Source organism: Diospyros lotus, chromosome 6 (genome assembly GCF_014633365.1).
Source record: "Diospyros lotus cultivar Yz01 chromosome 6, ASM1463336v1, whole genome shotgun sequence".
NCBI lineage: Eukaryota > Viridiplantae > Streptophyta > Magnoliopsida > Ericales > Ebenaceae > Diospyros > Diospyros lotus.
In genome coordinates, this window is record NC_068343.1 from 37,054,351 (window position 1) to 37,081,702 (window position 27,352).

Genomic DNA, 27,352 nt, shown 5'->3' on the forward strand with positions numbered 1-27,352 from the left:
AAATAACAATAATAATAAATAAACATAACTCCATTTTATGAGAAGGAAGTTTGAGGGAGAAAAATTATTTTCATATGAAGGACAAACAAACAAGAATATTTATGAAGTGTTTAATTTGTTAAAAAATTGATCAAAAGATAAATTAGAGATGTAGGCCCATGCTTCATGGATTTATTCACCTTAGTTGGGTTCATCAAGCTCAGGTCCAGGGACACAAGAATACCACTAAATTTCATAACTTTAAACACTTCTGTTAATTGAGGTAAAATATATATATATACACACTTTCGTATTGAACTTCTATGCATCGTTTTTGGAAATTTTGTACACATTTTGCTGAAAATGTTTTTATTCTAGAACTTAAATAAATGCATGTCCAACGATGCATCGTATCTCATCCAGGCTATCTGGTGCCCAACATGGGTGCTTCACAAATTTAGAAGATGTAATAAGTTGTTCAATAACCAAGACAAACAAGAATGCTATAAAACAGGCAATGACTGAGATTTTTTCTTTTTTTTTTTTAAATTGAGGAATATGACCAGATGGTGTAGTGCACTTGGAACAAAAAGAAAAAAAGTAAAAAACAGCTACTAAGTAGATATAGGGGCACATATTGGAACATAAGATACAGCAACAACCATGTAATATTGAGATAAAATAAGAAGAAAGAAAAAAATAAAATACTTCCATGCAATTAGTTACCGGTTTCTGCCTAAGCACCATATCTGACTCTTGGCAAACATCACATCGTCGAACTACATCTTGAATTGTATACTGATCATTTGTACCTGATCTAGTAGATCTGCAAAGATAATAGAAGGGTTTTAAAAGGCACTATATATTACCAGGGCTGTAAATGAGCTGAGACAACTTTAATGTGTTCAGGATAAGCTATAACCTAACATAAAAAGGTTGTTGGGTTCCGCTTGGGACCAGCTTGGCCCAAGAACAAAATGCTTTCTGTGAGCTCAACTTTCTCTTAATAAGCTCAAAGCTCAAGCTTGGTTCATTTGGCTTGTTCAAAGAACACACAACAACAGCAATAAAGGAGAAACCTTCATATTAAACCTTAAGACAAGAATACATTCCTCTTGTTGTAGTTGCTGTAGAGGTAAAAACAAGAACTCTTTTTCAAAAATAGAACTATGGTTGCTGTTGTAGTGAGAGTTGAAGATAAGTTATTCCTAGAAAAGATCAATTTAGATATCTTAAATTAATTATTCAAAAAGAAACAGTGATTACGGAGAATGTTTCTAACAAAATCAAAATAAGATATGAGAAGAAATGATCCAACATGTTATATAATTGTTCAAAATCCCTACAAAACTAAAGGGTAGTTTTACTGAATGGCTATAAGAACAGCACCTGCAAAAGATGAGCATTGTGGAGGTAAGAGAAGGTATTGTGGTAATTTATCTGTATACCACACCACTTGTATATATGTGTGTGTACTATACGTCAATAACACAAATGATTCTGACTTTTACATCACATCAGAGCCTCATTAGAAACCATAATCTTATCCCATTAAAAAAATTTGGTCTAATTAGAAAAGTTAAACAATTGTCGTCGCCTCTAGTTCCAATTGTGATTTGCTATTGCCATTCTAGTCTTCTCTCTTGCACATGACTGCCTGGTAATCTCTTTGCATTGATGACTCAGATCCAGGCAACCATCCTTGCATTAGTGACTCACCTCCAGTTAGTTCATCTTGCATCGACAACTTTTCCTGTGTCTGCTTGAGTTTGCATCGTCAGATCCTACATGATTCAAATCCCATATCATGCCTATTTACTCTTTCTGATTGCATTTAGGCCATGCACATTCAGATCTTGTTGGTTGCTTCTTTGTCATTATATTTTTATAGTGTTATTGTTTTGTTCTGGTTCTTCATTGTTGTTTGGGTCTTATGGTTTGTTTTTTCTCCTCTTTGGTTGTGTTAGGGCAACCTTCAGGCAAAATTCCAGCCATGTTATATCCACCCCCGCACCTCAGTTTCACTTCATCAATAATAGTCACACCCACATCAACAACTATTACCATCCCTCATTTTTTTGGCATACCAATTATAACAATTAAGAAACTAAATGGAATAAATTATTCAACTTGGTCTTTGATTGCAGAAATCTGGTTCCTTGGTTCAGAACTTGAGAATCACTTAACGAAAACCATTCCAAATATCCTCGTGGATAATCAACCTACTTGGAAGAAAGTGGATGCATAGGTGTTATGTTTGATGTGGCAAACCACTTAAGCGAGTTTGATGCCAATTTTTTGACCTCTTTGTGCATGTAGTGCCCTATGGAACCGTGCCCATGAGTTGTATATGAGTGAGATATCTCATATCCATGATGCAATTGGTGCATTATTCCATCAGCAATAGACTGAGTTAGACATGACTATGTATTTGGTAAACTATAGGCCTCAATTACTGAGTTCAATAAACTTATGCCCTTTGACAAAGATGTTAAAAAGCACTAAGAGCAAAGGGACAAGATGTTTACTATTCTTTACACCGACCAAACTTTGATGGAACTTGAGCCTATCAAGACCTAGATTCTCAGGAGTGTCTCTTCCACCCTTAATGGAGGTATTTGCCACATTACTTAGAGCTTCTTCCTTTATTGTTGGTCATGCTAATTCTTCATATTCCAAGCAACATAATCGGCCACTTCACCTATGCATCTTTTGCTCACATTGGTAATCCCAATGCTTATTTTACATAGTCCCATCTTTTCTCCGCCCATGGATTTTTAACTTAGGTTCTACTAATCACGTTTGGTAGTAATTCTTTATTTTCTCATATCCAAAGTTTAGGGCCTCTACCTATTGTTACATTAGATGATGGTTCTCAAACCTCAATCAAGGGTATTGAGAGTGTAAGGCCCTTCCTATTTTGCCCCTATCTTCTATTTTATTTTTACAATAATGTCCATTTAATGTACTTTCTACCATTTAACTGTCACAGGATTGCGATTGATATAGTGGGGTGAATTGTAATTAGCTAAACTGTTAGAATAGATGCGAATGTTAGTTGGGCAGTTAGACCTAATTTTCAAATATCTTTAAATTCAAATTGTTTTGTACTTGAGACCAAGTGGCCATTGGTGCCTACTGGAGAGCCGGATCAGTATATAAAGCACATTGATACCACTCCTAGGCATTCATGAGAATTATCAATACAATTTCTCTCTCTCTCTCTCTCTCTCTCTCTCTAATTTCCATTTCCCCTCACTTTTCTCTATTCTTCCCCCTCATTTCCCCAATTCTACTCAATTCAAGGAGAATTCACACTAGTTAGAATCCAATTCCGACATTCTAGTATCAGAGCACGATCTAGAGCGGAGATCATTCTTGAAATTCACCATGGCAGATGGCACCTGCATGAAGCAGATGGAGGCCCAATTGCAGCAGGTTACTGTGGTGGTGACCAGCATGCAAATTCGGATGGGAAGTATGAAGTCATCCATGGAGACAATGGTGGAAAGAAGAATTGAAGGAGACATGGATAGATGGGAGGGAAGAGAGCCAGGAGCAACATAACCAATTGAAGGAGCAAATGCAAATGTTTGTAAGGATGTTCATAAGCTAACACCCAGTAAGACTCTCTCTAGAATTCCCTCCTAGAGAGAGATTTGACCCGATCTTGTCGGGACACATTCCAGCTACTCGAGCGAAGGATGCCTCTGAATTTGAGGCAAATTCGATGGTAGTAGGGGTACACGATGCAAAGGAGACAAGGAACTCAAGCCACTCCTCATCAGCCTAGTTTTTCGTTTCCGAAATTGGAGATCCCCATGTTTGAGGGAGTGAATCCTAGATGGGGGGTGCATAGGTGAGAGAGGATGTTTAGTTTCTATTAGGTGCCTGAACAGCAGTGAGTGACTCTCGCCGCTGCTTACTTGAATGATGCAGGAGGCACATGGTTCCAGGGGTGGATTGGTGCAAAGGAAGGATGTTGGTGGGCTGAAATTGTGGAGGACCTCTGTGAACGGTTTGGTGATAGGAATATGATGGACGAAGTGGAGGAGTTCAATAAGCTACGTTAGGAGGGATTCGTGCAATCCTACCAATTGAAATTCGAGAAGCTCAAATCACTGATGTTGATCTTGAATCCACATCGAATGGAGGGATACTTTGTTTCTAGTTTTGTGAGTGGATTAAGTGAAGAGTTAAGGCCTACTATCAAGATGCAACAACTCAAAACCATCAAACAAGCAGCCGAGTGTGCACGGTTGCAAGAGTTGACAGTAGAGGCATTGATGAAAAAGCAGAGGTGGCAGAAGAGAAGCATGAATTCGGGAGCACTCGAGCTAGGAGGAAGGAGTGTAGGAAGAGAAGGGGGAAGGAACAATCAGGTGGCAGGGGAGCGAGCCCATCCACTGCAATTGTTCTCGTGCCTATAAACAAAAGGAAGCAAGCTGAACAGAGGAGACAAATAAACCTATGCTACCATTGTGGGGATCGGTATACCTCAGGGCACTAGTGCTAGAGGCAACTTTTGTTGCTTGAAGGAGAAGAGGAGACAAAAGACAATGATGATGGGGTAATTTCACAGGTGGAAGAAGGAGCGGAGAATGTGGAGACCTCAGGGGGCTTAGCAACATTAAGATCATCCGAGTAAAAAGGAAGGTGCAAGATAATAGGCTCATGGTGTTGATAGATAGCGGAAGCACACATAGCTTCCTGGATGAAGGTGAAATGAAGGGGATGATTGTCGTGGATGATTGGTTGTCATGGATGATTGTAATTAGCTTCCTGGATGATTGTCTCCTAGGCATTCAGTATATGAAGGGGATGGCATGGCTTATGGGGTTAGACTATGTCATCCAACACATAAAGGGAAGGGAAAACAAGGCAGCAAATGCCTTATCCAGATGTACAGAAGAGGGATCAGTAGCATCTATTACAACAGTTGTTCCTAATCAGTACCAGGAAGTCTTTGCTAGCTATGAACATGATGAATGGACAAAGGAAGTAATGGAGCAATTGGTTTTAGAACCAAACATCCAACCCATGTTCACTTTGAAGAATGGAGTGTTGAAATATCAGGGGAAGATTAGTAGTGGGAAACAATGAGGAATTAAAGGACAAGATCTTGGAGACGCTACATGGATCCCTACTTGGGGGCCATTCCAGGGTGCAAAACACTTACCAACGAGTTAAGAAGTTTTTCTTTCAGCCTAAGTCGAAGAAATGTGTGGATCAGTATGTGATGAAATGTGACACTTGCAAGAGAAGCAAGCATGAGACAGTAGCATCCCCGGGGCTACTCCAACAACTCCCTATTCCTACTCAAGCTTGGACTAATATATCCATGGACTTTATGGAGGGATTGCCAAAGTCTGAAGGCAAGGATTGTATCTTGGTAGTGGTGGGTAGATTCACTAAGTGCTCCCATTTTATTGGCCTGACTCACCGCTTCACAGCCCAAGAGGTGGCCTGCCTCTTCCTAGACAGAGTGGTCCAACTACATGGTATTCCCCAGTTAATAGTATCTGATAGAGACAATCTTCACCAGCCTCTTTTGGAGAGAGTTGCTCAAGAGTTTGGAAGCAAAATTGCACATGTTCTCAGCCTATCACCTTGAGTCTAATAACCAGACTAAACAGGTAAATCAGTGATATGAGACTTATCTGAGATGTTTATGTTTTCTACAGCCTAAGGGATGGCATCGATGGTCATTGGCTCGGTGGTAGAATTCTTGCCACCACAGTTCCATTAAGAAGACCCCTTCTGAGGCCTTGTATGGGTACAAGTCTCCTTTACTTCTTTCCATTGCTGGGGATATTACAATGGCTACAGTGGATTCCTACTTGTAGTAGAGGCAATAGGTGCTTAAGGTGTTACAGAAGAAGCTGGCAAATGCTCAAAACAGAACTAAGCAACTTGTTGATCGAAGAAGGAGTGACAGGGAATTTGTGGTAGGTGATCTGGTCTATCTTAAGCTCAGACAAGCTCATCTAAAGGCCCTAGCTCTTAGCCAACACTCTAAGCTCAACCTGGAGTATTTTGGCCCCTATACTATTGTAGCAAGGATAGTACAGGTAGCTTACAAGCTCCAACTTCCCCCCAATTCCCAAATACACCCTGTGTTTCGCGTCTCGCTGTTGAAGAAGTCCGCAAGAGCCCATGTGGTGAGCTCAGCTTTACCCCTCCTATTATCAGATCCTACAGAGGCTTCTGAACCAATGGCTATCCTTGATAGAAGGATCATGCACCGACAGGGACCCCTCTAATGCAGGTCTTGGTCAGGTGGTCCAATTTTCACCCGGAGAATAGCACGTGGGAATACCTTCCTACTCTACTCAAGTAATTTCCTAAGGTGGCTAGCCTATTGTGAACCTTTTGGGGACAAGAAATTGCTGAAGGGGAGGGGAATTGTCACAAGATTGCGATTGATATAATGGGGTGAATTGTAATTAGTTAAACTGTTAGAATAGGTGGGAATGTTAGTTGAGCAGTTAGGCCTAATTTTCAAACATCTTTAAATTCAAATTGTTTTTTGAAGAAACTAGGTAGATGAATTAGGGAATCAAACCACCGTGAATAATTTCACTGATCTAAAAAATATATATACACAAAAGTCATACAAAATATGCTAAAAATCCTCCTAATTTTTCTTCTAACTATTCTCCTATTTTATAGGAGTGGATTACAACACTTTGGTATCTACTTTACAGATATAGACCACTCAAGAATTCAGATAACTTATGACTAAATAATCCTTATTCTACCTTATCTTTCTGTTTGAATTTCCTGATTACACGAAGCTGTAACCTGAGCCTCTTATAGTTCCTTAGCTTCCTCCAACATTTTGTAATTGAGACCAAGTGGCCATTGGCGCCTACTGGAGAGCCAGATTAGTATATAACGCACACTGATACTGCTCCCAGGCATTCATGAGAATTATCAATACAATTTCTCTCTCTCTCTCTCTAATTTCCATTTCCCCCTCAGTTCTCTTTGTTCTTCCCCCTCATTTTCCCAATTCTCCTCAATTCAAGGAGAATTCACACCAATCAGAATCCAATTCTGACATCAACTCACTTGCAATCTTAATTGTCCAATAACCTTTTTGGTTGATTTTTTCTTTGTTTAAGATAGGAGGATTGGACGATTGGCACAAGGAATAAGCTTAGGGATTACAATATGTCTCTATCTACCACATCTATGGTTTGCACTACTGTTGCTTCACCCCTACAAGTCCATTGTCAGTTAGGGCACACATCTCTATCTAGTTTGAAGAATATGGTTCCCGATCGATCAAGACTTCCTATCAAACCCCTCCACGGGTTGTGCAACAAGCCATGAACCCTAAGGTAAGACTTAAAGTTCATGAAGCCTAAATTCCTTCCATACTTACATAACTGAAATAACATAAAATAACTGAAAATTCAACCATCCCAAATTGAGTCCACTAATAATACCCCAATCCGATTCCATGTCTAGCCCCCTATTCCTGCTTACTAAAAAATATGTTAGGGAGATTTGTGAGCTTAAAGCCCAATGAAGGTAATCCCACAAAATAGATCAATACCATAATAAAGAATTTCATACATAAACATAAAAACGAAATTTAGTTTCAATATTCATGTAACAAATCTCAAAGGGCAATATAGCCTTGGATCCAATCAATGTACAAGAGGACCCAATCTAATGCAAAGGGTAAATACAAAGTAATAGCACTAACAACATGTGAGTTGATGTGGTTGAAACAATTAGTTCAACAATTAGAAGTCATTCAAATCAAGTCAATGCAGTTAGTTTGTAACAATCGGGTTGCAATGTATATTGCTTTGAATCCCATGTTCCATGAGAAAACCAAACACATTGAGATTGATTGAATTTTGTTAGAAAAAACATGTTTCCTAGAGATATTGTCACAACATTGCAGGTTGTAATGATTAGTTATATGACTTATTTACTAAGTCACTTCAAGGTCCTTGTGTTAATTACATTTGTACCAAGTTAGGAATGTTCAATATATACGCTCTTGCTTGAGGGGAGTGTTGAGGTATATAAATATCAAAGTGAGAATATTGAGGTAATTTATGTATATACCATACAGTTGCATGTATGTGTGTACTATATGTCTGTATTAACGTCATGATGGATGTGTGGCCATATAAGAAAATAAAAAACATAATAAAAAAAAGAGATTTAACTGTAATAAGGTTGGAGTGAAGCTTATTGAAGAAAAGATACAAGAGAAGAGATTAAGGTAATTTGGACATGTGAGAAGGAGGGTAATAAACTCACCTGTGATGTGAGTGGATGGAATGGAAAAAGGTTGTAATAAAAAAGACGTAGAGGAATACCAAAAAAAAATTTTGAGAAAGGTTAACCTTATAAAAGATATGGAATGGATAAAGAAGATTGGGGAGTTAGAATTCACGTAACCAAACCCACCTAGTGTAATTAGGTTTGTAATGACAATGAATTTATCATGATTTAGAAAGATAAAACTTCAAAACCATAATTCTTTCTTCCCTTGATAGTTAAATGACTGAAAACATATATTCACTTTGATCAGTATTACACCATTGAAGACAAATACTTACGAATTACAGAGGAGTTAAACTAAAGTAATCCATGTTTTGAGAAGATAACAAAGAAAATAAAATAAGACTCATCCAAGGACTTAAAACACATGGGAATTTACAAATTAGTTATTATTTTTTATTTTTACTATGTGAGGAAAAGATAAAGATGAACACCAAAAAGAAATAGAATGAGAGATAGAGTAAACCCGGTAACAAGTCCAAGGAGACCTGCATAACAAATCACCAAAGAAAGAGTCACCATGCATTCTTTTGTCTCTTATCTCTTCTTTCCCTAGCATTGATTTCCGAGAAAATAAATCTCTCATAGATCTCAGAGTGAATATATCTTGGTTAGACTTGATACTATTTTAGAGCCACCTCCTACACAAATAATCCCCTTACTAAGTCGAGTCCACACCAGACATGAATATCTTGGCTCATTGCATCCCATATTCAGTGGCGATAGAGAAAAGTAGGAATCACCTCTCAAAAAAAACTGCCATGGCTTCAAATAATTTCGCTTTATTCAACCTAGCCTGCAAAAATTTCCACTATGATTGTTTGAAGGTATAAACTTATATAGAATGCAGAATGCCACAAAACAGCTATCGGTCTTATCTTTCATTAAGACATAACAAGAGGAAAAATCCTTACAAAATATATATGAGGAAAAAACATATTAACCACCACAATTTCACTGCTTTATAAAAGAGACAATACAGTGAAAAAGTTTAGCAATATGATCAATGCATATGTCATGCTTAAAACCACTGTGTTCTACTAGTTTCAAAAAGTTTTGTCTTCCATGTTTCTTATCTTGCACACTTTTCATGCAACGTCTGACAAGCTTTCAGATCCAATGAAGGGACTCATTGAATTTAATGAGCGTGCCTATATATATGTATGTATATATATATATATATCGAACCTGCAGAACAATGTCTAAAAAGGAAAAGAAAATTAATAGGCATCCAAATACTTCACTAAACATATAGAAAGAAGGGTCTGTCAGGATTCAAAACAAAAAAGAAAATTGAATGTCATAATTGTGTCTTGATCAAGTTCTACTGTTCTACAATGCATTACCTTCTCAAGAAAAAGAGAAGGCATGTAGAAGTCATACATCAGTTTTTTTCTTTCCTCAACCAGACTCCTTTTCCAAACATATCTTTATGTCCATTGTAGTATCCATGACACAGAAGAATTTGCAGCTAGAACTGAACCCCTGGCATGGGCACAGACTGACTTGATTGAAGAAAATCTGCTGTTGCTACTAAATGATAGCCATCCCAAGAGTAGAATTCTATTAAAAACAAAAGCTCCATAGTGGTGAGCTGCTCCTTGTGATTGTAAGTCTTATGGAGGATCTTTGAGGAGAAAGGAGTCCAAGACTCCAAGTTGCTTATATATAGTTAATCAAAGACATATATCATACAGCAAAAACACGTCAGAATTTGGGGAGGAGACACTAACGATTGGATCTGCTTTTTAAGCCTATAACACCTGGAATTTTCAAATTGAACAATAGATAATGGTATGAAATCCTAGTATGATAATTAAAGCTCCAAATCAGTTAGAGATTAAGTTAACTTGAGCTATTAGAGTTTTAGTTAAATTGATAATTGGATTCAGAACTTGATTATAGTTAAATTTGAAACTTTTCCCCGATAATCATGAGAAATCCATGGAAGAGCTAGGGAAGATAAAAGGGGAGATAATGATCTCAGAAAATAATTTTAAGATATTGATAAACAGGGAGGAGGTCCCAGAAGATGTGGATTCTAAACCACAGTTGATGGAAGAAGATGAATTATATGTCAATCAATTGAGAATTCTGAGAAGGAATATCAATTGGGAAACAAAAGAATTCAATCCCAATTCAAAGAGAATTAGATAACTTTCAGATGCTACACAAAGTGTCAAGCCAGATGAATTATTTCATCACAATCAGAGGAAGGAAAGCAGCAAAGAAAAGGAGGAAATTCAGTGGGAATCATCTGAGGCTAATACCATTTGAGGTTAGTTCTTCTCCTTTTCAATTTGGTCCCTGTTTTACTATTTAAATTGGCCACAAAATAAAACCCTAGCTTCATTTTCTGAAAACCTTTGAAACCAATCCACCATCGGGATTCACCGTGGCCCTAACCTCATTGTCTTCAACGACACCAACCATTGTTGATCATCAGCTCGCGTTGATTACGTCCATATCCTTTGTACACACCGCCCATCACTCCTACTGATTGAATGGTCTGGTGAAGTATTTGGATCGCAGCAACGTGGGTGGTTTGTTGCCGGCAACATTGCGAGAAGTCCACTCTTGCCTTATCCACTACTGAAACTGAATATATGACAATTACAAAGGCTATTAAAGAAGCCATTTGGTTAAAATGGTTGATTGGTGAAATCAATGAGAATCTTCAAGACAATTCAGTTTATTGTGATAGTCAAAGTGCCATTTTTCTTACTAAAGATTAGACATTTCACGAGAGAACAGAGCACATTGATGTGATATATCATTTTATTCAATATATTATTGCTCATGGTGAAATTACTGTGACAAAAATCAGTACTTATGATAATCCTCTAAGTATGTTAACGAAGTCCCTACCTAAAGTTTTGAGCATTGTGTGGGTTTGGTTGGTATTCATCAGGGAGATTAATTCCCCGTGATTTTGTTGGAAGAAAGAATTATGAATAATTCTATATTTCAATTTCATGTCAATGTGGAGTTTGTGATAATTGTAACTCAGAATTCAAATTTGACTGTGATTAGGACGTCAAATTTGACTGTAATTAGAATACATCTACAATGGAAGATTTATCTTCTTCATTGCTCATTTTCATATTAGAATATAGATTTATTTAAATCATTTTTTGTATACATCTATAAATGAGTGGTAGATCTATAAATAGGTGTTCAATACCCTGAAATTATTGTAGTAATATCATCGTAATGATATTTTGTTCTTTCTACCCGTGGTTTGTCACGGCCTAAGCCTGACATTTGTCTTTCTTCCTATTCGATATGAATGGGAAGGTGTTCCCAAGGAACAAAGTACTAAACAGAGGAAGGAAAGAAGGAGAGAAAGAGAGAGAGAGAGAGAGTTGAGAGAAAGTCAGAACGAGAAAGAGAGAAGGAAATCTTCAGATATTCTTCATTGATACCCAAGGAATCATTAGGAGACGATTTATACAGCCTGCCATGGCAGATTCCTACAGCGAGGCGGTTGTAACCGTTTACTGCCAGTTATATCCACATGCACGTGGATTCCCTAGGCTAACAATCTCTAACAGAATTGAAATTACAGCAGTAAGTAAAAGTGACAGTAAGGAAATTACAGCAGTAAAAGAAACAAGAAACAAGAAATTAAGAAATTGAAAATTAATCCTAGGGTCAAGTTCATAGCGTGACAGTTTTCAATGTAAATCTTTTGTGTTCGTTTGTGTGTTTGATGGTTTGATCGTGGTTTGTTTTTTTATCCTAAATTCTTATAGGTAGTCCATCAGTAGGAGATGGCAAAGCTAGAGATCCTCATTGTGGCTGCATTCTTCATTCTCTTCTTCAGGGATTGATTTTGACCAGATTTCAAAACCCTAACCCGATTTGATAAACCAAGCTAATCCAAGTCTTCAAACCAACTGATTATCGAGGCTTTGACCCAAAATCCGACCCAACTGACTTCTGTTCACTTTTTTTAAGCCCTCAGTTTCCGGAAATTATGAAGGGTTCACAATAATTTTTAAGAGTTGTACAAGAGCTCCATGGTTTCAGTAAGTCACAGAATGACCCTGGAATTATTGAAAATACAGAAAGATTATAGGAATTACAGAAGGACCAGTAAATTTACAGATAAGGTCCTGCAGTTACAAAAATTACAAGAACACCCCTGCAGTTTAGAAATATTACAGCAACACCCTTAAGTTACAGAAATTACACAGAGACTATAGATCTTTCAAAAATCATAGAAAGTAGAAACAACCTTAGACTAATTTTGGGGATTTAAAATGACAAGAAATTATTATGTGATTGTTCAGGTTAAGAGATAATTGTGGATATTTTTGGAATTACTTCTTTACCAAAAAACAGGTCAGTGGTTATTCTTGAACTAGTATGTTTTGAAATCAATCCCATGCATGTTGAAAATTATTTTGATACTATGAATGTTCTCAATTTCATTACTTGATATATGTTCTTGAACTAGTGATTTCATTACTTGATGAATGTTCTAAAAAAAAAAAAATGAGAACGGGGATTTATCAAATAGTTTTAAAAATATTATTGATTGTGTTAGCATGTTGTTATAAACTATTACGGAACCATGGGGGAAGTCCAGGGTTTTACTCTCTCAACTGAAATTTGGGCATCTATACAAGTCCATGGGAATTTTACTTTCTCAACTAGAGCATATGAACTAATTATTTTGGTCACGCTCCACTGAGTACCTTGGGGTAGATCCCATGGAAATTACTAGGTCCCCTTGTATATTGTTGGATCCAAGGCTATACTATCTATTGATATATTTATTGGGGTTTGAATTGATTACTGAATATTGTTGTGGTTCCTTTGATTTATTAGGTTATACATTGTGGAAATTGTTGGCTACACCATGTTGTATGTTGTGATTCTTTATTGGTGATTCTTGTTCTTGCACGAGGAAATATTGATGAATTTTTCAAATTCAATTTTATCATATATATAAGAAACTCTCTTTTCTTGAATATAAATCTATTATATGCTGCCTACACTAGGCTTTATGCTCACCTCTATTCCCAACATTTTTCAGGTGAGCAAGATTAATTAGGCTAGGTGTGGACCTGTAGACTAGTTAGTTTTGGTTATTTTGATAATGTAAACGTTACAGGTTTGTAATGGAATATTTTCTTAGTTATGTTATTTGTAAACATTGGTTATTTCTTTTGATAATAAATTTGATGAATGTTTAAGTTTCATGAATCTTAAGTCTTAGCTTAGGGTTCATAGTCGGTCACACAACTTGTAGAGAAGGGTGTGAGAAAGACCTTATCCCTTTACCTTATTAATGAATAAACTCAAATAACATATCTAGACATAGATGCCTTGGTGTATGTTATTTATAGATGCTATTGTCTTGGTGGATGAGACGAAATAAGGTGTGAAATAACTTCAGATATGGAGGAACTCTTCAAAATCTAGAGGATTTTTAAGTTAATCAAATTGAAAATCGAATATATGAAATGCAAATTTAGTAAAAATACAAGTGGGGATGATGTTATTGTAAAAGTTGAAGACAATGCCATCCTAAGAAAGATCAATTAAGATATCTTAGATCAATCAACTAAAAGATGTGAAGATTAATGAAAATGTTACCTATAAAATTAAAGCATCATTATTAAAATGGAAAAGTCTATTAGGCGTTTTTATATAATCATCAATTCAAGTTTGTCCTAACCAAGTTAGGGTCAGTGACACGACACTCATGATGTCAATTGACTTCTAAAAGTCACATTGACAATATAAATTCATGCAAAAGAAGAATGTGACAAAAATGTTTACGCTAGATGCCTTATAGACAAAACCTTGTAGTGAGGGAATAATGAGATAAAATTCCAACAACATCTTCATATGGAAAGTTTCATCATATAGTTGTGATTTAAAATAATTGATATGATTATATTCCATCACATAGCTATTATTGTGAAACCAACCGATGTTTTATGTAATAGTAAAATTTTATTAAAGCTAAAGGGACAGTTTTATAAGATTGTTATTAGACCAGCTTTGTTGTACAGCATAGAATGTTCGGCAACAAAGCATCAACATGTGCAGATCATAATAATGTCAAGGTGATTCCTATTGAAGATAAGATCGTTAAACACTATTAAGATGGCTACACGTGTGAAAAAAACACTAGTAAAACCTTCTATGAGGAGAATAGATAGAATGAAAGAAGCTTTTAGCAAAAGAAGTAGAGGAAAACCAAGAAAAACTTTGAGACTTAAGGTATAGTATAAGTTATAAGGCCCTTATAGAAGATAAGGCCATGCTTTGAATGATTGGTGAACTAGAATTCATCTTATCGACCACACATAGTGGGATTACAACTTGATATGAGTTTTTGTCAATATGTTCTATATGTCATATTGCTATTGTAATCAATTACTTGAGTGCAACCACTTAACTTAGAGATGTGCTTGAGAATCTCATCAGAGTGGCCTCAAGTAAAATTCATGATTAGGAGGATCAAAAACAAAAGCACCTTGATCATAGATGTAAGTTAAAAGTTTGTCAGTAACTAAAAACCTCTCAAAACTTTTCAATGCAATGACTAGAATAACTATAATTCTGAGAACTAAAACATTTTTTGATTACTTGAACTGGCTTCTATATAAAGAAAGAAAATTCAACTCTAGATTAAGATGAAAATTGAAGACAGTGCAAACTAGATTTAAATGGAAAGCCAAAAGTAGAAAAATTTATTCATTGAATAATATATCAACAAAAGAGAATTAAATCTTTCTAAATACCATGCATGTTTTGATAAATTGCTATCTTAAGAAAATAGGCACACCTCCCAAAAAGAGCCAAAAAGTAGGGGGCAAACTAAACATAAACAAAATATTTAATTTAGAATGTGTAAACATCACCACCAAAAAGATTCCCATTGTAAACATTCAAGCTAAAGCAATCACTATTAAGAACATCACAACACATTTAAAATACAAAGACTCATTCAAGAAAGCAAGAACCAACAATCCACATGGGGTTTGAGCAACATAATAATTACAATATGAATTCTATGCAGATATATATGATAGATATCCATGTCATGCGAACACTAATAGGTTTACATTTGCAAGGAATAAACAACATTTAGGGAATAGGTTTATCAAAAAGTGAGCATGCATTTAACATGAAGGGATGGTGTGATAACTTACATCTAAGAAGCAAGCTTTCATTTGCTCCAAGCATGTGCACAAAACCTCTGCTTTTCTCTTTGTCCCTATGCTAACTGCTTTCATGTCATTCTCCACTGCAGCTCGAAGATATGGTTTCCAAAGTTCATAGCTTAGAAGAAGAAAACAGAAAATTTATAATCCCATGTCAAATTATCAATAATAGATCATTTACACAAATATTTTTTGATAGGTATGTTATGCGTGTATGTACATCCATAACATCTCTTTATCTATATAAAAACATATATTATGCTCATTTTTCATTTACCACAATAGATAAATGCGAAAACTTCCATATGTGGGGATAGAATTGTTAAAGATTATTCATGACAGCCTTGCAGTCGCCAGCCAATATCTTCTCTATCTTTGATTGAATGAAAATTAATTCTTTCCTATTTTCTTCTTTCCTAATTTATTCCTATAATTTGGGATCTGATTGATTGATCCCCTTGATTAAGGATCTGAATCCTTTATTTAGGAATCAACTCCTTTGATTTAGGATCTGCACTCTTTCTTAGAAAGTGAAGCCCATCGTATATACATAGGAAAAGATTTACATATAAAATATACGAATATTATTCAAGTTTTCTTGCATGGTATCAGAGCCACCGACTTCTGGGAATTTCAGTTAGTCGGAGAAGTCATTTTTTCTTGAGATTTCCAGCCTTCATTGCTGGCACTCCCGTTTGTCAGCCTTCATTGCTGCTTGTTGATAACCAATTTTGTTTTCTTCCAGCATTGATCGCTGGTTATTAGTCCTGTCCATCACTGTTGCTGCCTCAGATATATTCTTTTCCTCTTGTCAACCACCATTACTCTTCACTCCTCATGGCCTAGAGATATCGGACTCCTCTCCACAGACTATGATTGAACCTACAGCATCCACTTTGATGCTTCATCCAGTCAGTCCTCAATTGAAGAACTCCAAAAGATGAACTCTTCCTACCGTTTGGATGGCAAGAACTATCTTCAATGGTCACAAATAGTAAGGACATTCCTAAAAGGACAAGGGAAGAATGGTCATCTCATCAAAAGTGGCCTGAGCCATGATGATCCAAAATTTCAAGATTGGGATGTCGAAGATTCAATGATAATATCCTGGCTTTGGAACTCCATGCAGTCGGAAATAAGCAGGGATTACATATTCCTTCCTAAAGCCAAGGAGATTTGGGACACGGTTCAGAGGACATATTCGAAGATAGAAAATGCATCAGCTTTATATGAGATCAAGACTAGAATCTCAGGTATGAAACAATCTTTCAGTTGTTGGTTCTTACAATGTGATGTACGGCCTACGGCTGGAATTAGACCACTATCAAAATCTGAAAATGAAGTGCAGTGAGGATGCCAAGGTCCTCCTAGAAGTCATGGAAAGAGAGAATTTTTCAATTTTTAGCTGGAGTGAATGTACCAGTTTTTGGAAAGGGAGAAGTTGCCTTCTTTAAGTGAAGCATACTCTATAATAAGAGGAGAGGAGAGTAGAAGGGTTGTTATGCTGGAATGCCATCCAACTTTTGGATCAGCCATGGTTTCCAGCAAACCTAATGATGGCCGGAGACAAGGATGGGGTGAAAAGAATCATGAAGGACAGAAAGAAACTACCACATTGACAGAGACGGACTTTGGTGCTCTCACTGTAAGAAGTCTAGACATACTCGGGAGCCATGTTTCAAACTACAAGGTAAGGAGCAAGTCTTGAAGTCAGTGGCCTTCAAAGGGTTCAACAAGGATGAGATGGAAGAGTTAAGAGGATTTCTTGATACTCTCTCTTCTAACTCTTGTTCACTCGCTCAATCAGGTAAATTCCTAATGTCTGCTACTTTCAATGCTAATTCTTGGATCATTGACTTGGGAGCAACTAACCATATGACCTACAACTCAAAGATCCTTGACTCCTATCAACCCAGTTCAGAAAAGAGAAAAATAATTGTTGGTAAACCTGTTGAAATTGCAGGATTTGGTCGTATTCATTTGACACCTTCAGTTTTCCTTGAGAATGTTTTGCATGTTCCTAATCTCTCCGCAAATCTCATATCTATTTATCAGTTGACTAATCCTTAAACTCCCCAGCCATTTTTTATTCTAATCATTGCATATTTCAACAACGGAACACGGGGGGATGATTGGATATGCTAAAGAGCAGGATGGATTGTACCACCTCAAGAAGACATGTGGTGTTCAACTCTCCCTTAGATGTAATTCTCAAGGTTCCTATAACAGTTGTGTCTTCTAATGTTTCAAAAATCAGGCTAGAGCATTGCGCACTTGGCCATCCACCATTTGTCTTGCTTAGACAAATGTTCCCCCTTCTTTTTAAGAATGTTGCCATTGAGTCCCTTTACCGTGACTCAAGTGAGTAGGCTAAACATCTAGGGTTTCATTTCCAGCCAGCAATGAATTGGTTTCTCAGCCATTTTCCTTGGTTCACACTGATGTATTGGATACTGCTAAAATTCCAAATGTCAATGGTTCTCGTTGGTTTATTTCCTTTACTGATGATCACACTAGAACTATTTGACTCTATCTTATGAAAGAAAAGTCAAGAGGCGTATCTTTCAATCTTTTCACAAAATGATTCATACTCGGTTTGGTGTCCTCATTAAAAGTATTCGGTCAAATAATGGAAAATAATACTTTTTATCATTCTCTTTAACACCTTTCAAAATGAACGGATTATTCATGAATCATCTTGTGTAAATACCCCACAACAAAATGGGATTGCAGAGAGAAAAAACCGACACCTCCTCAATGTTACTCGCTCCCTTCTATTCAAAATGAATGCACCAAAACATTTTTGGGGAGAGGCTGTTCTTACAGCCACGTTTCTCATTAACAGACTTCCTTCTAACCTTTCGGGAAACAAAACTCCACTTAACATCTCTCTGAAGCCTATCCTAATGCTGTCCCTCACACTGTTCCAACACCTAGAATGTTTGGATGTGTTGCTTTTGTTCACATATCCTCACAACATAGAAGTAAACTAGATCAAAGAGCCTAAACCCCACCATGTCAACCTTGAGTGATGCCAACTCTACTCTTGGTGCCTCATCTGCATCTCAACCCTTCACCATTTCCAACATAGGGACCCCTATTATCACCTTTGACAACTTAATAAGGTCCGCCAACTATCTCTCATGGACAGCCTCTGTCAAGATGTGGTTCAAGGGGCAGGAACAAGCAGGCCATCTCACCAAAAAGGCAGAGGATGTCGATACAACCAACAAGGCTAAATGGAAACAGGTTGATGCTCAGTTGTGTAATATTTTATAGAATTCCATTGACCGATCTATTTTGCAGCTCTTTCAACCGTTTGAAACTTGTTATGAGGATTGGAAGGAAGCCGTTGAGTGTTATACCAACAATAATCAGTAGGGTCAATCTATGGACCTCTCTGGGCAGATGCGTTCTCTCATGCAGAAGTTTAAAGCGCTTCTTTTGTACGCTGCTTCCAAAGCCGCTCATGACTCTCAACAAGAAAAATTGTTCATGTTCCTTACTTTATCTAGTCTCAAGCCTGAGTTCGAGGCTATTTGCCATCAGATTTTGATTGGGTTCACTAATCTTACTATGAAAGATACATACAAAAGATTACTTAATCCTTGATAAACTTGATCCTCGAGCAATCAAATGTGTTTTTCTTGGATACTCACCCACTCAAAAGGGGTACAAGTGTTACCATCCTCTCACTCAGAAATTTTTTGTCTCCAAGGATGTCACGTTTATGGAATCTACACCTTTTTTTGGCTCATCCCATGCTGGTCCCAGGGGGAGACTTTGGTTCAAGGTGACCGCCCTTCTAGTGACGGCCCTTCTTGTGATAGTGACATCTTCTTTCCTTCTGTTCAGTCTATTCTTAGATCTTCTCAACACCCTAGCCATCCTATTATCTCTCATCAATCTCCAAATAGCAGTCATGAATCAGACCTCAATCAAGGTATGACTGAACAGGAGCAAGGGCAATTAGATACTCAGGAGTTGTCACCCTTTGTGAGGTATAAGGGATCTCCTTATGTATTCAAACGTAGGCAGCCCCAGCATGCACCATCATTAGCTCCTAGTCAAGGTATGAATCTCATTCAACCTTCACCCTTAGTCCAACCTGATGACCTAGACCTACCTATAGCCATTTGAAAAGGGAAAAGAAGTTGCACTCAACACTCATTAACCAATTTCTTGTCGTACCGTCATTTTTCCCAGAATCCTAGGGCCTTCTTAGTATCCTTGGACTCCATTGAAATCCCTAAGTCAGTTGATGAGGCTCTAAAAGATCTGAATTGGAGGCAAGCCATGCTGGAGGAGATGAAAGTTTTGAAGAGGATCATACATGGGACTTAGTGCCTCAACCACAAGGTGTTACACCAGTTGGCTGCAGGTGGATTTTCAATATCAAATACAATGCTGACGGAACCCTAGAGAGATACAAAGCTAGATTGGTCGCCAAGGGTTACACTCAATCATATGGCATAGGCTATCTTGAGACATTTGTCCCTGTGGAAAAGATGGCAACTGTGAGAATTCTTTTATCATTAGCAGCTTATTTTGGATGGAGCCTATAGCAGTTAGATGTCAAAAATGCATTCCTACATGGAGATTTGGAAGAAGATGTTTTTATGGAGTTGCCCCCTGGATTTCAGGAAGGGGAAGCAGGGCAAGTGTGCAGGTTAAGGAAGGCACTCTATGGGCTCAAACAGTCCCCCAGAGCATGGTTTGGTAGGTTTTCCAAGGCCATGACAGGTATGGGATATCACCAAAGTAGGGGTGATCATACACTCTTCTTCAAGAATTCAGACAAAGAGAAGGTTACCACTCTATTGGTATATGTTGACATAATAGTCATAGGGAATGATGCAGATGAACAAAAGATTCTCACGGACAAGTTAACCAAGGAATTCGAGATTAAAGACCTTGGTCTCCTCAAGTATTTCTTAGGGATTGAAGTTGCTTATTCTAAGGCTGAATATTTCTCTCCCAAAGGAAATATGTGCTGGACTTGTTAGCTGAGACAGAGGTATCAAGAGGAAAAGGATCAAATGTGACAATAGAGCCTAACAACAAGTTGGGAGTTGATCCTAATAGTCAACTAGTAGATAAGGGCAAATACCAAAGGCTGGTAGGACGTCTGATATACTTGTCTAACACTAGGCCTGATATTGTTTTTGGTGTTAGCCTAGTGAGCCAATTCATGCACAACCCGACAGAAGAACATATGCAGGTAGTAAGAAAAATCTTAAACTATTTGAAGGCTACCCCAGGTAAGAGGATCTTGTTTAAATCAAGAGAAGAACTGGATATTAAGGGATTTACAGATGCAGACTATGCAGGATCTCTTATTGACAGAAGATCAACTAGTGGGTATTGTGTATTTCTTGGTGAAAACCTTGTGTCATGGAGGAGCAAGAAGCAAAGTGTTGTGTAAAGATCAAGTACAGAGGCTGAATTCAGAGCAATGGCTCTTGGCTTATGTGAGGTGTTATGGCTAAGAATCATCCTAGAAGATTTGAAGATTAGGGTTCAAGGCTCAATCAAGGTGTTCTGTGACAACCAATCAGTCATCAGTATTGCCCATAATCCTGTTCAACATGACAAAACAAAACATGTTGAAATAGACCGGCACTTCATTAAAAAGAAGTTGGATGCAGGCCTGATCAAAATACCCTATGTTTCATCTAAAGACCAAGTGGAGGATGTGTTAACTAAAGGGCTTGCAGCTAAGAGGTTCGAGGATTTGGCATGCAAGTTGGGAATGATTCACATACACTCTCCAGCTTGAGGGGGAGTGTTGGATCATGAGGATATTCGAGTCTAAGGCAATGAAGATTTGGTTAGGATTAATTCCTAAACTAGAATTAGGATATTACATATATCTTTCCTTTTTCCTTATTGTTGATTATCTTTCCTCTCTTGTATCTTTCCTTTCTTGTTGTTTCCTTTGTTGTTGTATTCTCTCTATAAGAGAGCTGATTGTGTTCATAGTTAAGTGTATGAGATCATTAAGTTTCTCCTAAAAGTTTAACACTCACATTTCTGAGTATTTATATAATATTAATGATCAACAATGCATATTCTTTTCTGGAAAAAAAATCTACCTATAATGCTTCGTACAAAATATTAAATTATTTTCACAAAGATAAAGGAGGTTTTCTAATTGTATATCAAAACATTTATAAATCATAGAACTAACATTCAAATAACCATATGCCATTTGGTAAATGAAAACGATTTTACATCAATTAATAGAGGGCTGAGGTTGAATGATGAGGAAAAGACCACTTCCTATTCAGATATATCATTAAAACAGAACTTAAAGTGAACTACTTACCCCATGTCATCATATCCCATAACTAGTGCCTCGCCCTGAAATCAAATAAAAAATGATAAGATGAAGAGGATAAATGAATTGCATAAAATTTTGAATGCTAAAGTTTACTTACAAAACACATCCATAATAACTAATGGGAGTAACATATAAGGCACTCACTGATCAAAAGACAAAAATTATATATGCAAGCTAAAGATACACCAACTGGCTACCAAAAAGAAATCAGTGGCCTGTAAAAAAGCCAAAACTGGTCAGCTTTTAACTTTATGCTGACATTTTCAACATGCTAGCTCAAGTAGACCAGCAAAGGTTGGCAAGTTGACAGTTCTGAGCTAACTGGGTGGTTGTAAACTGAGCCGCCCATAAGAGAAAAAGAATTAAGAAGACTTGGCTCTTTATCCGTAACATTTTAAACCTCATGAGCGCAAAAAAGGAGGTTGGAGCTGTTAGAATAGTGTATATATTGTAATTTAGTTATTGTACTACATTAGTACTGACTATACAAGTATTGCATGGCCCATGGCCAGTTCCTTCCTCTATATAATTGACTCAGTAATATCAATAAGAGACAACATAAATCATTCACCTATAAGGCTCTTCTCTCTAATTTATCATGGTATCAAAGCCTAAACCCTAGAGTCCCACTGTGTTTCTCTCTCCAGCAACGTCCATACCCTATTTTCTCTCTCTTCCCGCAGCTATCTGGGCTTGTTCTGAAACAATATGCTAGGGCAAACAAGACTAGCAAGCTAGGGCACAATAGAGAGAAGAAATTCTCATAATCACTGGATAAACTGAAAAATGAACTCAACAACATTACAAAGCTATGCTGAGTTTATATTTATACTCAGCAAGATATCCTTCTAACTACACCCCTACAATACATATGGTTATTATTGGAAGAGACTCCTTGTTCAAGAAAGAGAAGACCCGAGATAATGCAGATTTTATTCAAGATAATATTTTTATTTAATTTAAGTTTGTGTTGTACATTAGATAAAGACTATCACTGCTGTAAATTAGGAGAATATCTAGGAGACTTTATAGGAGATTTTGTAGGAATTTTTTATATATAAGTTTAACACTAGCTAATGGAAGATCAAGGAAGAAAAGTTGAGTTCTCCTAAGGTATTTGTTCATGGTATTAGAGCCACGGTTTGTAGATTTTTTATTTTTTTTTCATTCGTGTCTTCAACTCATTGAAGGAGTCTTGAGTCGAAAGAATGGCAGAAAAAGGTCTCATCCAATGAGACCTCTTCTGCAACCTCTCCGATCAACCATCATGGATCCATTATTCCAACAGCAATGGATAGCCAATCCCTCCAGATCACACGACACAAGTTAAATGGGGCCAACTATAGGAAATGGTCAGAATTTGTGCTGTTAGTTGTTAGAGGGAAAGGTAAAGAAGGCTACCTAACCGATATCATGCCTAAACCGAATTCAGATGTAGCAACATATGACATGGGAAGCTGAGAATGCCACGGTTATGGCTTGGTTAGTGAACTCAATGGAGCCAAAGCTAGGAAGGACTTACCTCTTCTACAAGACAACTTGTGAGATTTGGCAAGCAGTCCAAGAAGTCTACTCTAATTTGGAGAATACAGCTCAATCATTCCAGGTTAGATCACTCATACAAACAACCAAGCAAGGTACAAACTCAGTCACCGAGTATTTTAATACCTTAACTGAGTTATGGAAAGAAAGTGATTTTTTTCATGAGATTAAATGGGAGTGTGCTGCTGATAGTACAAAATATGAGAAGATGGTAGAGAAGCAGAGAGTGTTTGACTTCCTACATGATCTAAACTCGGATCTAGATGAGGGTAGAGGCAGATTGTTGGGAACAAAATCTTTCCTAACAATGAGAGAAGTATTTGCAGAGGTTAGAAGGGAAGAAAGCCAAAAGAAGGTGATGTTCTCGGGCTTAGGAACAATGAGGTATATTCTTCAGCCTCACCCCTAAGTAGTTTCCGAGGAAAGCCATATGCTGCAACTAAAGGAGAGAACCCCAAAGAAAAACAATGGTGTGAATACTGCAATCGGCCATACCATACTAAGGATACATGTTGGAAAATCCATGGAAAGCCAGCAGGATGGAAACCAAGAAGTCAAAGAAAAGAAGCACAATCAGCCTATACGATGAAAGCTGAAAAAGGGAGTGCAGCAAATCTCAGTCTAACTGCTGCTCAGATGGAGGCTCTACAAAGCTTACTAAACCAAACCAAGGTGACTCAAAACTAAAATCCCAGAGAATCCTAATCCAACAGTGTCTTTGGTTGGAAAAGTCCTGAAATTACCGAGAGGAATACTAAAGGTATTAACGGTGAGCAAGAGACAAACAAGGAGCAAAAATCAGATCTTGATATTCCTGTTGCTTTGAGGAAAGGGACCAGATCTTGTGTTGAGCATTCTATCACCAATTTCCTAGGATACTCCACATTATCCCCACAATTCAGGGCCTTTACTATCAGCATTGATAATGTGAGTATTCCTAAGGATATTTATCATGCTTTACAGGAGAAGAAATGGAGGAAAGTTGTAATGGAGGAAATGCATGCTCCAGAAAAGAATGGCACATGGGAGATATTGAAATTACGCAATGGAAAGAACATCGTTGGGAGCAAATGGGTCTTTATTGTTAAGTATAAATCAGATGGAAAAATTGAGAGATACAAGGCTAGGCTTGTAGTTCAAGGCTTTACTCAAACTCAAGGACTTGACTATGAGAAAACTTTTGCACCGGTGGCCAAACTTAATTCCATTCGGGTGATACTATCATTGGCAGTCAACTTGGATTGGAAACTTCACCAATTAGACATTAAAAATGCCTTCTTGAATGGTGAGGTAGAAGAAGAAATTTATATGAGGATTCCCCCAGGTTTTCAAAGAGAAGATACAAGAGGGAAAGCTTGCAAGCTAAAGAAATCACTATATGGCCTCAAACAATCACCACGGACATGGTTCAAGAGATTCAGTGAAACTTTACAGCAGCAACTTGGATACAGACAAGGACAAGTTGACCACACATTATTTATAAAGATAGATTCTGAGGGAAAGAAGACCATTCTTATAGCCTATGTGGATGATATAATTATCACCAGATACAACCATCAAGAGATTGAACTATTGAGGTATCAACTAAGACAGACATTTGAAGTTAAGGATTCGGGAGATTTAAAATATTTCTTGGGATTGGAAATAGCAAAAAGCAGTGAGGGTATTTTCATCTCACAAAGAAAATACACTCTTGATCTTTTGAGGGAAACTGGTAAACTCGGGTGTAAGCCAGCTAGCACTTCTTTAGAACCAAATTGGAATAATAAAGATGGAAAGAATGAAGAGGAGCAAGTTGATATGGGCAGATTTCAATGTCTAGTGGGAAAATTGATCTACTTATCTCATACAAGGCCAGATATTGCCTATGCAGTAAGTATAATCAGCCAATTCATGCATTCTCCAACCAAAAGACACCTAGAAGCTGCTTATCATATTCTAAGATATCTTAAAGGCACACATGGGAAAGGATTGTTGTTTAAGAAAAGTAGTGAAAAATGAATGAAGAGTTATTCAAATGCAGATTGGGCAGGATTTGTTGAAGACAACAAGTCCACATCACGGTATCACAAAAAATTATGGGGAAACATAGTCACATGGAGAAGCAAAAAGCAATAGGTTGTTTCACGTAGCAGTGCTGAAACCGAGTATTGAGCCATTGCACAGTGCATTTGTGAGATAATTTGGTTAGAAAGATTGATGAAGGATATGGACATGCCGATCACAGCACCAAAAATACTTTATTGCAATAGTAAATCAACTATAAGTATAGTGAATAATCCAGTACAGCATGATCAGATGAAACATGTGAGAATTGACAGGCATTTTGTCAGGGAAGAAATAAAAGTAGGAGATATAAGACTAACTTATGTTCCTACCAAAGATCAAGAGGCAGATATCTTGACCAAGGCAATACAGAAACAAGGATTTGAAGTAATAAGAGACAAGCTGGGAATGATAGACATCTATTCACCAGCTTGAGGGAGACTGTTGGAAGAGACTCCTTGTTTAAGAAGGAGAAAACCCGAGATAATGTAGATTTTATTCAAGATAATATTCTTATTTAATTTAAGTTTGTGTTGTACATTAGATAAAAGCTATCATTGCTGTAAATTAGGAGAATATCTAGGAGATTTTATAGGAGATTTTGTAGGAATTTTCTGTATATAAGTTTAACAATAGCTAATGGAAGATCAAAGGAGAAATGTTGAGTTCTCCTACGGTATTTGTTAAGTTATCAATTAAAATAAACACAGCAATTTGCACTAACTTGCAACAGACAAAAAAATACAGAATACTAGAATACAGAAAATAATCCTTCTACATTCCCACTCAAATCAAAATTCCTTGTTGGATGTTTGCTTATCTAAAGCTCCTTGTAAAGTAGTCTTTTGAACAGGTGACAACTTAAGATTGAGTTTGTCACATAGAAGCTGAAATCTACTTCTTCACAATCCCTTAGTGAAAACATCTGCTATTTGATAGGCGGTAGGAACAGAACGGATATCAACTTCACCATTCTCCACCTTTTCTCGCACAAAATGAATGTCAATCTCAATGTGTTTAGTGCGAAAATAAAATACTGGATTTTTAGCAATGCTTTTAGCTGCTAGATTATTACTCCATACAACAGAAGGATGAACACATGGATATCCCAGTTCTGAAAACAAAGATTTAAGCCACATAACTTCAGTTACACCTTAGGCAATAGACCTATATTCAGCTTCCGCAACCGATCTTGCTACAATTGACTATTTCCGAGAGCTCCAACCCACTTGTGGAACATCTAGTTACTTTACAACCAACGTGATCAGCATCGATATATACAATTAGAGGCGGATCTGTAGAGGAAGGAGAGAACAATAAGCCCAAACCGACAATACCTTTGAGATACCTAAGAAGTCTTTTACAAGCCAACCAATGTTGTTGCTTGGGGGTAGATAAGAACTTACTGAGTTTATTGATCGCAAATGCAATGTCGGGTCTAGTGTAGGTTAGATATTGTAACAAACCAACTACAGTCCGAAATAGAGATGGATTAGAGAAAGGATCACCCTCATTAGTCAACGATTCTACTGTATTTACTGGAGTGGCACATGGTTTACAGTCCAACATAGTTGCCTTCTTCAAGAGATCTAAAGTGCATTTAGATTGAGTAAGATAGAAGCCACTATGATCTCTATATGCCTAAAATCCAAGAAAGTAACTGTCAGATCCAAAAGTTTTTAGAGCAAAATGAGTTTCCAAATCATGAATACAAGCTCTAAGTGTTGTGTTATCTAACCCAGTAATTAAAATATCATCTACATATACCAAGAGAAACAACACAAACTTAGAAGTTCTCTTGACAAATAAAGAAACATCAAATACAGCTCTAGTAAATCCCCAAGATTGTAAAGCAACTCGCAGCTTAGTATACTAAGCTCTAGGAGCCTATTTGAGCTCATAAAGCAACTTCTTTAATTTGCACATAGAGTCGGGGAACTAAGAA

The 27,352-nt window shown here is 37.1% G+C and overlaps 1 protein-coding gene across 1 annotated transcript in view; it reads right to left on the reverse strand.

Annotated features, from left to right (window-relative positions):
* Positions 1-27,352, reverse strand: part of LOC127804120 (DNA topoisomerase 3-alpha) — a 119,501-nt gene that overhangs the window by 48,710 nt on the left and 43,439 nt on the right. The window contains exons 13-16 of the mRNA XM_052340863.1: positions 21,805-21,839; positions 15,465-15,594; positions 9,033-9,085; positions 706-805 (exon numbers count right to left, since the gene is read on the reverse strand). Coding sequence (XP_052196823.1) covers positions 706-805; positions 9,033-9,085; positions 15,465-15,594; positions 21,805-21,839 — 318 coding nt within the window. The remainder of the gene's footprint in view (positions 1-705; positions 806-9,032; positions 9,086-15,464; positions 15,595-21,804; positions 21,840-27,352) is intronic.